The 14192-nt window shown below is 40.1% G+C and overlaps 1 protein-coding gene across 3 annotated transcripts in view; it reads right to left on the reverse strand.

The window, feature by feature from the left end:
* Nucleotides 1–14192, reverse strand: part of flt4 (fms related receptor tyrosine kinase 4) — a 75044-nt gene that overhangs the window by 46089 nt on the left and 14763 nt on the right. For all 3 annotated transcript variants that reach the window (XM_084132405.1, XM_084132407.1, XM_084132406.1), the window contains exon 2: nucleotides 2569–2665. In XM_084132405.1, the coding sequence (XP_083988531.1) occupies nucleotides 2569–2665 (97 nt within the window). The remainder of the gene's footprint in view (nucleotides 1–2568; nucleotides 2666–14192) is intronic.

Below are 14192 nucleotides of genomic sequence, written 5' to 3' on the forward strand. Positions count from 1 at the left end.
CCAACACTGGTCTAAACATTTAGAAAAGTAATAGCAGTCTTCTCTCAAAATGAAATATCATATAGAGGAGTGGGTTGTTTAAATTCTTAATCCTAAGTATGACAAATAATAATAGTAATGCTTGCCTTCATTTCTTGCAAAGATGTTTGTTTTCACTTAAAAAGAGTATTGTGCACGTCTTGAAACCAGTGCTTGAGTCCCTTGTAATAGACAGATTTGTAGATGGCAAAGGAAAAGGCAATGACATTTAAACTGTTGTGTTACTCAATCAAATTATGAAATACAGTGATTTCTGAACGCCAGCCATGGCTTTGCTTAATACTGCCCATCGATCACACTGAGCGGTGGCCCAAAAGGAATAATGTTTGTAACTGCTGAAAAACTATTTATTCTGGGAATTCTTGGCGAGAAACGTCTGCAAATTTTTAAGGGATTAGACTTAAATATGTTGGATAGCCTCCCTGTATGTTCATACCACATTTATTTATAAACTTAACTATCAAATCAATTCCAAATGTAACATTCTCCTTATTTTTGTAATGCCTCACAGGCTTATCCAATTATGCAATCAAAAACGACTAAATCCAAATCTTGATTGTTTATTTAACTAGACATTTCATCCCATTCAGCCCCAAAAAGAAATTTAACCTAGATGCATTAGTGTTGTTGATATATAATGTGTCCATGGACTTTACTTTTATGAATATAAATATTTTTAGAAAGAATCTATGTGTGAGGGGGGCAATGTACATTTTAGGTCCTGTAACTGTTCACAATTTCTTTAAATTTGTATCTTGAAGTTGAAGTATGACACTGGAAACAAGCAGGATTACAAAAATAAAGCATATTTTGCAAACGTTCCTTTCACGTGTCACGCATCCCTCAACTCAAACATCACAAATAAAGCTCTTACAGGTGCTTGTGATCAGGTAAATATCAATAAAAAGCTTTCAATAGCTTTCAAAAGCTCCAACATATTACTTTTAGCTGTGCTAGACGAGAAAGCAATTGAGTCACTAACACTCTGTCTAGACTAGAGGGAATATGAGCGCATCACTTATAATAAACCCATCCAACGCATCAGGTTAATTTATGACATGACGCACTACAACTGTTTAAGTCTGTCTATACTGGACACATTAAAGTAAACATTATAAACATTTATTATATCTGCATTTAAATATATACATTTGTCTTTCTGAACAGGTACATAATGATGCTGCATTGAAGCTTTAGTTGTAGTGCGTTGCATCACAATGACCCGTTGCTTTGATGTGTTCATGACCTGGTTAATCTGTGTAGGTTTAAATGCAGTGAAGTTAGTCCTGTATCTGAAGCTGAATGTCTTTTCCCATGGAACACTTCAGGCTCCACCTGCTACAGTAGCCACACCCCAAACTCTAAGTCTGTTTCAGTAGCCACACCCCAAACTCTCAGCCTGTTACAGTAGCCACTCCCCAAACTCTAAGTCTGTTTCAGTAGCCACGCCCCAAACTCTAAGTCTGTTTCAGTAGCCACGCCCCAAACTCTAAGTCTGTTTCAGTAGCCACGCCCCAAACTCTCAGTCTGCTACAGTAGCCACACCCCAAACTCTAAGTCTGTTTCAGTAGCCACACCCCAAACTCTCAGCCTGTTACAGTAGCCACTCCCCAAACTCTAAGTCTGTTTCAGTAGCCACGCCCCAAACTCTAAGTCTGTTTCAGTAGCCACGCCCCAAACTCTAAGTCTGTTTCAGTAGCCACACCCCAAACTCTCAGCCTGTTACAGTAGCCACTCCCCAAACTCTAAGTCTGTTTCAGTAGCCACGCCCCAAACTCTAAGTCTGTTTCAGTAGCCACGCCCCAAACTCTAAGTCTGTTTCAGTAGCCACGCCCCAAACTCTAAGTCTGTTTCAGTAGCCACGCCCCAAACTCTAAGTCTGTTTCAGTAGCCACGCCCCAAACTCTCAGTCTGCTACAGTAGCCACACCCCAAACTCTAAGTCTGTTTCAGTAGCCACACCCCAAGTCTGTTTCAGTAGCCACACCCCAAACTCTAAGTCTGTTTCAGTAGCCACGCCCCAAACTCTCAGCCTGTTACATTAGCCACATTAGCCCTAGCTAGTGGGTGAGCTGAAAGAGACTGACGGATCTGAGCGAACCGCTCTCACTGTTCTCATGGTGTCTAGGAGACTCAATGTTTACAGTTTTGGGGGAGATAAACCCATGAATGGCATACTAATTGTAGTCAATAAACTTGGTTAAGAAAATTTAACATAAAAAATTTATATCACCCTTTACTAGTACAAATGGCTCTGTTGTGTGACAAATTAATTTCTAAAAGAAGAAATAATTCCTATTATATATTTACATTTATTCATTTAGCATACCCTTTTATCCAAAGCGACTATTTTGACAAATAGATTAGGAAACAAGCTAGAGAACAGGAGAAATGCAGAGAGTGGATAAGTGTGAGGTGGTTCATACGAGTTCATAAGAGCTGCATGCATAATAATAATAATTAAAAAAAATAGCAAAATGCTGATTAAAATACTTTCAGACAGAGTTTAGTATAGATCATTGGATTGTACCTGCATGTAATGGTCAATGTGTCGTTAGCGTTAATCACGAGCTGGTCTTTGTTGTTGTCAAGGGTGGGTGGACTCATAGAAAACCCAGTCACCAGACCTAGAGGAAGAGAATAGCATCATCATCATCATCATCATCATCATCATCATCATCATCGTCATCATCAAGAGTGAATTTACCATCAGTAAGTTCACAGCAGAATCTAAGAACAGTCAAATGTTCCAGGCTCTAATAACCATTCCTGACAGATCCTTGGATGCAGTTTCGCCTAGATGCATTAGGTGCAATGATTGCCTAGATGCAATGCTTATAAAATGTCTGTGTTACAGGCAAATGGAATTTATGCCACACTTCAGGTGCACGCTCAATGAAATCTCAATAGCCCTATTTACAGCTGGTATTAAGATGAGTTTTGGTGGATCGGATCACAAGTAGACGAGGGAGACACATTCCCATTTACACCTGGTGTTTTAATCTGTCTCTTTTGTCCACTTTCAACCACTTCTGTCCTGATTTCTTTGAGGGGAGGGTCTATGGGCGGGTAAATATATGGGCTGTGAGTGTGTGTTAGAAATCAGGAATGGTGAGAGAACATTGTGCTTGGTACGTTTCTCACCTTAAAACCAAACTTGGGTCTTCAGCTGATAAAGTTTAAATCCTGTCTGGCTAGAGCTCTTCCCATAATGCATTAGGTCAGTATGTGGATAGAAGACGTGGCTGATTGAACACATTCAACCACATGTTTACACTACGAAAGCAGTCCGGACTAATGTTTTGTTTCTGTTTTCATGGATTTTCTGTTTGTTTTCATTTGTCACATGCCTTGTTCTGATTCCCGCCACTCGTCTTCTTAGTTACCGTTAGTATTAGTTTATTGGTTTCTATTAATTATCCTTGTTAGTATAAGTTGGTCCCTCACATTCATTCTCTGTCTGATCACTGTTACCATAAATGTGTGTTGCCCTGCCTGTTTGCCTGCCTTTTGGACATATTAAACTTCGTGTTGGAACTTTATTCTTCTGTCTGCCTGAAACCACACTTGACAGTGGGGAAATCGTTTTCCCTCATGCAGAATTTCTGATTGTGTGAGTTATTGAAATGCCTGGATGACACTCAAAAATTCACTGACCACAACAGTAAATATGGCTTCACCTGTAGGCAGTGTTACTTTTTTTTAAAAAGACACATTTTATATAATAAACATGTAATAACTGATTTGCTTTGTTTGTGTATGTCAATTATGTTCTCATTATGTATTTCAGACAAAATTGCACCTCAGTTCCACTGGTATTATCCATTAACTGGGATTGACTTTCAGATCGTTAGATATTCAATTGGATTTGCCCAGACAACCATCAACAGATGTGCTTTACTGTCTACTGATGTTTTAACTAAAAGTTTCTGGAGCACATTAAAAGGCCCTTTTCTGGTTTGTGTTTGGCTGACAGTGGGACAGAGAGGTCAAAAGGTCAATGTGAAAACGTTAATTGGTCTGTGAGTGCTGATGGCATAAATGTCTCTCGGAGGAAACGGGAGTATGAACATGTCATGAGGAGTTATGAGGAGCACCTGGATCGAATTAACGCCAAACGATGACAATCAAAACAAAAGCCTCCAAATCACTTCACAAATCACATCAGCAAGTGTTACTTTAATAGACAAGTTTATAGAGAGGAAATCGTCTTGTCACAGAAAAATACAACCATTTGTGCAACTGAATATCGTACAGGAGGTGTTTGAAAGAGTCATTATCTACTATATGTTATGAATGTGATGTATTTCTGAATAAAACAGAAGCTAATTTGATCATACGCATTGGTGGCAATACGATCTACTTAGGCTTACGATGCTTTTGGGAAACGCAGCCCAGGATGTTTTTACATTACTGACGAAAGGCCACAGTAGCCTAAAACAATAGCTTACTGTACAGTATAGTAATTCATTCCTTTATTTGGTTTTGCAAGCATTGGCTAACATTAATCAATTTCAAGGGAGGTCTAGTTAGTAAATGGGGTCAGTTTTGAGTTTAATAAACCAAATGAATCAAACTTTTTACCCATGGCCAGAAAATAACCTGAAGCATCCCACGAGAAGCTTTATTAATCACAACCTCCTTATCTACAGCCACACCTCTGAGGAATTCAGACAACGCTGCCTTTGACATTTCTCTAGAGTACATGTAATCAGGTTTTGAATTCACTGACGCAGTAAGCAAGAGGATTTTTCACATTTTAAAACATAGTGCAATTGCTGTTATGCAGATGTTCTATGCAATTGTTTCATTTATAATTAAATCCACAATTTCATGCATTCATCTATTAGAGGTACAATGTAAAAATGTGTATTTGATGTAATGTTATGTAAATTCATTTATGTCTCTTTAAATGTAAGGCATGAGAATGCGTCACTTTAGCGAAATGACAAAATATTGCGTCGCCCCCGATGGACTGATGATGAGCGGACGCCTAACGAGGCAAAATAAGTGTTGTCTAAAGTCAAAGGGGACAGTAAAGAGGATTTTGTAAAACTAAGGACTCAAGGACCTCTATTTCATTACAAGCAGCAACGAGTTCATTTATGAATGCAGTTCTCACGGCGTAAACAAGACGAGCCAAAGAATAAAAATGCCCTTTTAAAGGAACCGACCTGTGTCTGTGTTGTTGTGAAGAGAGCTACACATAGAGTATATACCAAGGCTGTATATAAAATGATGAATGAGTTTTGTTCTGTTGGTTTGGCACAGCTTTGACAGAGATTCACATATACGGAGGGTGAGAAACCTTTGAAGCGGCATCTCCTCTCTTTCTCTTCAGACCAGCAGAGCAAATTTGATTTCCATGCCTGTCCCTGTGACTCCAGAAGCACACATGTCAATCAGAAGGAATATTTCTGGACCAGTGCATTTCAAGTGCACAATCCATCTGTTTCAGACGCATCCGGCCTCACAAGCCCACAATAGAATATGGTAAATATTTGATGGCGAGTCAATGACATGTTTACAGTTCAACATGAACATCCTGGTGGTTTTTCTGCAGCAGTTTTTTCACCTCGAGGGATTGATTGTTGGATATCACCACTGTATGTTGGATAAACGTGACATGGCTCAAATTAATTATTGTTTTTCCATGAAAACGCACATGACATCTGCTTTGGTCTTAACTAGTTTGAGATCAATGTCAACTGCATGATTCCCAGACCAACAGCCGAAGGAAAAAAACAACAGCCACAACATAAACTTTAATGAGGTGATTTTTGTTCTGCAGAATTTGAGCTTGGTTCATCCAATGAAATTCAAATAAATCACATCCGATAACAGGTACAGCAGGAAGGAAACTCAAAGCCCGAAACGATGTTTGTCAGGAACACTGTATTTATTTGCTTCCTTACATTTCAACAACTGTGTTCTTCCAAGCACTCTGAAGAAAAGCTAGTCACTGACCCTAACTTTTGACCTTTCACCCTTAGCTCTCTAACAAAGATATTCCACGCTCAACCTTTCTCTTCTAACTATTCAAGTTGAAAAAACCACACAGCAAAATTATGAAAATAAAAACAACCACCCTATAATGGAGAAAATCCACCAACTCCTCTATTTTAATCCCCATAAATCATAAACAGTGGGTGTTTCTCAATTCTTATTTGTGAATCGTCGTTTCCTTTCCTCGCGTCTCAGCTCCACTCCTGTAGGATGCGAGGGAAGGACACGAGGACGGAGTAATCGAATGAAAGCTTTTTTATACATTGGAATACTTGATCACTCAAGCATCACTTCACCGTGTCATCAGCAGCTCAAAGGAAAGTTTGGTTATCTAAGAAATTCATAATAAATAATAATAAAGCAAGATACCCTGTTGAAATATGTGAGATGTGTGGTTTATTTAAACTGCAAAGGTAAAGTATAAATTAAAATGATTGTGACCGATGTGAAGGGGGAGGAGAATTTATACGTGCGTCACGTTTTAGTCGATAAAACTCTTCCGCATAGGATCCACCTGTGTATCCTCGCTCATGACTCCTCTGGAAGCCTCCTCACTCCTCGATCCTCGACTCCTCGCGGTGCAATTAGAGAATTGAGATGTCCTTCAAGATGGCTGAGCTCGATCGGTTTCCGGGTCATAGGATGGAGGACGGAGGAGTGGGGAGACGAGGAGGGATATTGAGAAGCACCCAGTGTCTCAGAACAAGCCGTTTGCAGATTCTAGCAGTGTGACGTCACAGCAACAGGCCCCGCCCACCACTGCTGACAGACTCCGCCCTATTAGCATAGACTCCGCCCTCAGTGGGCTGTACACAGTCCGTCATGCTCATCTCCTCAACAGAGCATTTAAAACAGCAGCATTCAAGAAATCTAGTCTTATTAAGTTACTAAAGTTATTCAGTCAAGAGGAGTGAGTGATTTTCTGTTTTTCTCGTTGTTTGATTCATATTGACAGTATATATTTCAGTAGGTTCTGTATATTACGCTGCTGTCACTTTAATAAACAGATCTAATATACAAATGCGATCGTCCATATTCTTTTTTTACAGTCTATGGGACAAACAAGTGTCAGCACAGAGATCAAAGCAGCAAAAGGACTGAAGTCATTGCATACATTGACAAATGGTTTGATTTCGCATCAGAAAATGTGATGATGAAACTGAACCCAATGGGCCACCATGAGGAGCTCTCCTTCACGGATCTGGAGCACTGTCTCCTTCACAGAGACAGTGAGTACGGACCAACTCTATGAAGAGTTTTGTGCTAGCAAGGAGGAAATAAAGAAAGCCACACAGAATACCACAAAATCCACCAGTGAGAGGTAGGGACGCAGTTTTCCAAAACATATGGAAAGCCAACTTGATCAGCATGTTCAGGATTGTCTCATTTGTCCTCAGTGTGCCATGGCTCAAATGCCTTTGTAGAGAGGATTTTCTCTCTGATGAACATTAAATGGTCAGACTCAAGAAACAAAATAAGCACAGAGCTGATCAAAAATTAACCTCAAATATCTGTGATCTGTGACCTGTCATGTATGGCCTCCACAAAGGGACAAAAGACAGCTTGAATCAGTCAAGAGCAGCCATATATATCTTTGGTGAGCAGAGGTAGCTCTGCTTTAGCACAAACCTTAGTAAATCATCTTGCATGATTCATTTAAAAACTCTCCTCACATACATTTTGTTACATACATGCATACAAAACTCATACATATGCAATAAGTTCAGCTGCAAAAATAACCCTGTTCACGCCTTTTCAGCGCTAATTTTTCACTGTGTCTTTAGTAAATGCTGACAGTATTTTTTTAACGGCAAAAGAGGGTTTGCATTGGCGCAAGCTGTTAGTAAATCTGGCCCGTAGTTTGAGTGAATAAGAATGTGAAGCATTTATTTGCTTGAGCACGTTCTGAGTCTCTGCTGTTTGATTCCTCTGCAAAAACTACAGCAAACTACAGAAGCTGTTATTTTTAGACTGTCATATGTAATACTAACATGAAGGGGATCACTTTATATAACCTACAGTGCAGGAGTATAGTGAAGCTATAGGTACTGGTTCAATTAAAGGACTGTGTTAAAGCTGCTGCAAATTAACAAAATATTATTAAACCTACCGTACGTTACCACGGCATGAGAGTTATGTATTAAAGTCCCCCTGTAGTCAATCATTTGATCCCTTAAAACTCATCTTTGATCACCAAAATGACATATTTAAATGTTTTTCCTTAAAACTCAATTTCTTCATGTCTTAAAATATCTTGAATGTAACTCGACACTCTTGCCTCATTTAGTATGCAAATGAGCCCCGCCTCCACTCACTCACTCAGCTCAGAGATCCACTGGTTGACGATCACACGTTGATCTGATTGGTTACAAGGTAGTTTGTGACGTCAGAAACACCAGCGATTTCAAAGCGTGTTTTTGAGACTGTATTTGGTTCACTGCAGTTTTAAGGAGAAAATACTCAGCAATGGTGTCGACTTATGAATTTACACATGGTTTGTCTTAAAGCATATTAAAAACACCACATAGACACATAAACAACATTAAAAGCTGGATTTACACCACAGGGGGACTTTACGAGTTAAACTATTTATTAATGAAAGTCTTATAATAACATTTTTGTGAAAAACGAGACAGGCTTCAGATGAATAATTCAAACTGAGATATTAACAATCATGGCCAATGGAAACTGCCAAAGGGAAATTAAGAAGAGATAAAAAACCAAAACGTCCTTCATCATGTCTGTGATATCTGCATATGACATGACAGAGAGAAAATATCTCTGCACTGTTACTACAAGAATGAAGTCTTGATTCCTGACAGAAAACCCAATGTATACATTTGAAGGCATTTTTGTTATATAGGCCTATATCATGTTTCTTGGCATGCACCAATTAAACCCAGCTGATGCAACTCTCTGCTAAATGATCCAGAAACACTCGGCATCTTGCTAAACACGTCAAGTTGTGTGGTTTAAATGTGATCTGTCTTCAAATGGTTTGCTCACTTTGAAAGCGAAAGATTGAGATGCCGACACGCTGAGTCCAAAAGATTTATGACAAGCATTAAGCGGCTCACAGTGCGAGCGGTCACTTCTCATCCGCAGCGTTTCTCATTTACTCTCCCCAGATGTGAGGATGACACAGACGAAAAAACTCAGTGGGCCTGGCTTCAACTCTCCACTGCACACAAAAACATTTGTGAGGGTGTTGGACTTGTGCAAACGCATTTTCTGCCAAAAAACGGCCCACAGACACAGTTGGACGGCACCGAGGAATGAGAATCTGAGACATTTGGAAGATACCCTAGTGAAAAACAATTATACTTTATTGTATTTGAAATATATATTCCCTTTTTTAATGGTACATTGCAAATATACTAACAACATTTTTTACTATCTTTAAATATGTTAAATGTAAATTAGCATCATGCTTTTACCTATTTTCACAATACAACTTTTAACACACTTTAAAATAATTGTACTTTAGTATATTTTAGAAAAATATACTTGAAGTGAAATTCTGTTGTTTTTTTAAAGTGTATTTATTTGCACTTTACTTACTTAGCTGTGTGCTGGAAATGATCATTGTAACAATGCATTGAAAGTATACTTTCAAAATACATTATAGTAGACAATAGTATATTGTACAAAGTATAGCTAAGTAATATTTGTTTATTAATGTGCATTTGTTATTGAAGACAAAGTGTGCAATTTGTAGTATCTGGATTAAGCCAAAGGTATTACTGAGCATATACTTTTTACTCAAATATAATACACTTATGGTATATTGCTTGTATGTTTCGAAGACACTCGTAATTGATTTGTAATGTACTTGTAACACAAATAAAGTACACTTTAATATCCAAACTCAAGCATGTAATTAGTCCCTACACAGGCATATACTTAAAGTATAAGTTGTTCCAATTTAGCACAAAAAAGTACATTAAATAAACTTAAAGTTACGCTTTACTACAATTGAATTACAACTAAAATATACATAGTACAAAATTAGCACACTTCAAGTTAACTAATCATTAACACACTTGAAGCATACTGATAATTAGTCTGCCTGCAAGTATACTTAGCATTTTTTTCCACCAGGGTATTAGGGCAGCATTTTGAAACCATCCAGTGTAAACCAAAGATTCACTGTTAAATTGGCATGATGCAGTGATTCTGTGTGCCAGATCTTTTCCATATGGATTTATGTGTTCCTTCCACACGGATGCTGTGTGTAGCAGTCGTCTGGAGCGCTGACTGTTAACCTGTCAGTGTGATATATGACCAGAGTAATACATAAGCCGTTAGCAGGGGTTAACCCATAGGCAGAGACAGATGAGGGCACATACTGCATCGCTTGTTTGTAATTCAACGCACGCAGCAATAGATACTGGATGTGTGCAGCGTTTTAGGGCCTCCTTACTGTGCTTGTGCTGTAGGGTATAAAACACAACTGCAGGCAAAATCATCTCCTGTATTAAAATGGCACCAGATTCTTCACAGTGACCTGGTCATGTTAACCTAGAAGGAATTTTGGGTCATTGGGTCGTATTTGTGCGGTCAGACCTAGAAATCCTTGTTGTAATTGTAATCTCGAGTTGAGGAACACGTCACAATATTCCTCATTTAAATAATTCATATGCAGAATAAAGGGGCGGGGCCTGGTTGAGTTAGTTAGTAGTGTGTTAAACTGGTGGTTATGGTAAGGGGCGGGACATTTCCCAAACACACTCAAAGCGCTCGACCAATCACGACACACTGATCCAGCCGACCAATCAGAGCACAGTGTGCTTTTCAGAAGGAGGGGCTTCATAGAGACAGGAACTAAACAGAGCGTTACTGACAGCTTTGGACTGCATCCGAAACACATACTTCCATACTATATAGTAGGTGAAAAACAGTATGTAGATATCTAAGATTCCAATCTTAGACCAATACTGTATATGCGGACCCAGAGGAACATAAAATTTATCAAAGGTTGCTCTTTCATACACTATATTGCAAAAAGTTATGGGACATCTGCCTTTACATGCACATGAACTTTAATGACATCCCATTCTTTATCCGTAGGGTTTAATATGGAGTTGTCCCACCCTTTGCTGCTATAACAGCATCAACTCTTCTGGGAAGGCTTTCCACAAGGTTTAGGAGTGTGTTAATGGGAATTTTTGACCATTCTTCTGAAACTGTGAAGCTGCTTTGATACAATCTGTATTGTGAAAAGCGCTATATAAATAAACTTGACTTGACTTGACTTGACTTCTAAAGCGCATTTGTGAGGTCAGGCGCTGATGTTGGACGAGAAGGCCTGGCTCGCAGTCTCCGCTCTAATTCATCCCAAAGGTGAGGTCTTGGCTTGAGGTCAGGACTCTGTGCAGGACAGTCAAGTTCCTCCACACCAAACTCACTCACCAATGTCTTTATGGACCTTGCATTGTGCACTGGTGCGCAGTCATGTTGGAACAGGAACATCCCCAAATTGTTCCCATAAGGTTGGGAGCATAAAATTGTCCAAAATGTCTTGGTATGCGGAAACATTAAGAGGTCCTATCACTGGAACTAAAGGGCCAAGCCCAACCCCTGAAAAACAACCCCACACCATAATCCCCCCTCCACCAAACTTTATACTTGGTACAATGTAGTCAGGCAAGTACCGTTCACCTGGCAACCGCCAAACCCAGACTCGTCCATCAGATTGCCAGACAGAGAAGCGTGATTTGTCACTCAAGACCTTTACTTTACACCACTGCATCCCACGCTTTACACCACTGCATCCCACGCTTTATACCACTGCATCCCACGCTTTACACCACTGAATCCCACGCTTTACACCACTGCATCCCATGCTTTACACCACTGCATCCCACGCTTTACACCACTGCATCCCACGCTTTACACCACTGCATCCCACGCTTTATACCACTGCATCCCACGCTTTACACCACTGAATCCCACGCTTTACACCGCTGCATCCCATGCTTTACACCACTGCATCCCACGCTTTACACCACTGCATCCCACGCTTTACACCACTGCATCCCACGCTTTACACCACTGCATCCCATGCTTTACACCACTGAATCCCACGCTTTACACCACTGCATCCCACGCTTTACACCACTGAATCCCACGCTTTACACTACTGCATCCCACGCTTTACACCACTGCATCCCACGCTTTACACCACTGCATCTCACGCTTTACACCACTGCATCTCACGCTTTACACCACTGCATCCCACGCTTTACACCACTGCATCCCACGCTTTACACCACTGCATCTCACGCTTTACACCACTGCATCCCACGCTTTACACCACTGAATCCCACGCTTTACACCACTGAATCCCACGCTTTACACTACTGCATCCCACGCTTTACACCACTGAATCCCACGCTTTACACCACTGCATCCCACGCTTTACACCACTGAATCCCACGCTTTACACCACTGCATCTCACGCTTTACACCACTGCATCTCACGCTTTACACCACTGAATCCCACGCTTTACACCACTGCATCCGACGCTTTACACCACTGCACCCCACGCTTTACACCACTGCATCCCACGCTTTACACCACTGCATCCCAAGCTTTACACCACTGCATCCCACGCTTTACACCACTGCATCCCACGCTTTAACCCACTGCATCCCACACTTTACACCACTGAATCCCACGCTTTACACCACTGCATCCCACGCTTTACACCACTGAATCCCACGCTTTACACCACTGCACCCCACGCTTTACACCACTGCATTCCACGCTTTACACCACTGAATCCCACACTTTACACCACTGAATCCCACGCTTTACACCACTGCATCCCACGCTTTACACCACTGAATCCCACGCTTTACACCACTGCATCCCACGCTTTACACCACTGCATCCCACGCTTTACACCAAATTTCATGAATGGACTTATTGCACAGGTGTCAACCTATCACGCGACCCCGCCTGAATTCACTGAGCTCCTGACCCAGTCTTTCACAAATGTGTGTAGAAGCGTCTGCATGCCTAGTGCTTAATTTTATATAACTGTGGCCATGGAAGTGATTGGAACACCTGGATTCAATGATTTGGAGGGGTGTCCCAATACTTTTGGCAATATAGTGTATCTCATAGTTTATAGTTATGTGTCATTTAACTATCAACTGTGTCTCAGATGTCTCTTCTGGAATTCAAAAGAAAATAAGCACAAAAGAAAAAACTGCCGGCATACAGCAAGAGTATAAAGCTGTGAAACGCATGTGGATATCAGCGCAGCCTCAGATCTGATCTGTGGTGAGAAATGCTCATATTGAAATCTTTTTGCAGGTAAATCTAGAGGAGTCACATGTAAGATTATTACATGGGCCCTTTTTATTTCTCATTGCCGTCAAATGAATGTTGTAATCTAACTATAGATGTGTGGTTTGCAGTATATTCTGCTTCCTGAGTAAAGTAAGGCCTTGGCATATCCATTAGTGACAGATAATGAATGTGAACAGCAGGGTATTTTGGGAAGCCTGTGGAAAACAGATAAATGCTGCACTCAGGAGCAAAGAGCAGTCGTTTTGGCACTTTGAAGCGTTCATGCTGGATTGTTATTCACTGTGGAATATATAACAGGGAGAAATAAGGCCTTCAAAGGTAGTCATGAGGCAAAAGTCTTTTCCCTTTCGCTCTGAGGGCGGAAACATGGAGCCTTTGATAGGCAAATGCATTTTTTGTCATATCCAGTAAATTTCCTGTTTTCCTGCTTGGCTTTTCACTTCACAATTTCCTTTAGTGGGAGATAACAGTGAAATCTTTATTTTACTATTATTCTCTCTGATCTGTCTGTCTGTTCATCTATCTATCTATCTATCTATCTATCTATCTATCTATCTATCTATCTATCTATCTATCTATCTATCTATCTATCTGTCTGTCTAGCATCTATCTATCTATCTATCTATCTATCTATCTATCTATCTATCTATCTATCTATCTATCTATCTATCTGTCTGTCTAGCATCTATCTATCTATCTATCTATCTATCTATCTATCTATCTATCTATCTATCTATCTATCTATCTATCTATCTGTCTGTCTGTCTGTCTGTCTGTCTGTCTGCCCATCATCTATCTATCTATCTATCTATCTATCTATCTATCTA

This window comes from Abramis brama (assembly GCF_963993115.1).
Source record: "Abramis brama genome assembly, chromosome: 13".
In the NCBI taxonomy this organism is placed as follows: domain Eukaryota; kingdom Metazoa; phylum Chordata; class Actinopteri; order Cypriniformes; family Leuciscidae; genus Abramis; species Abramis brama.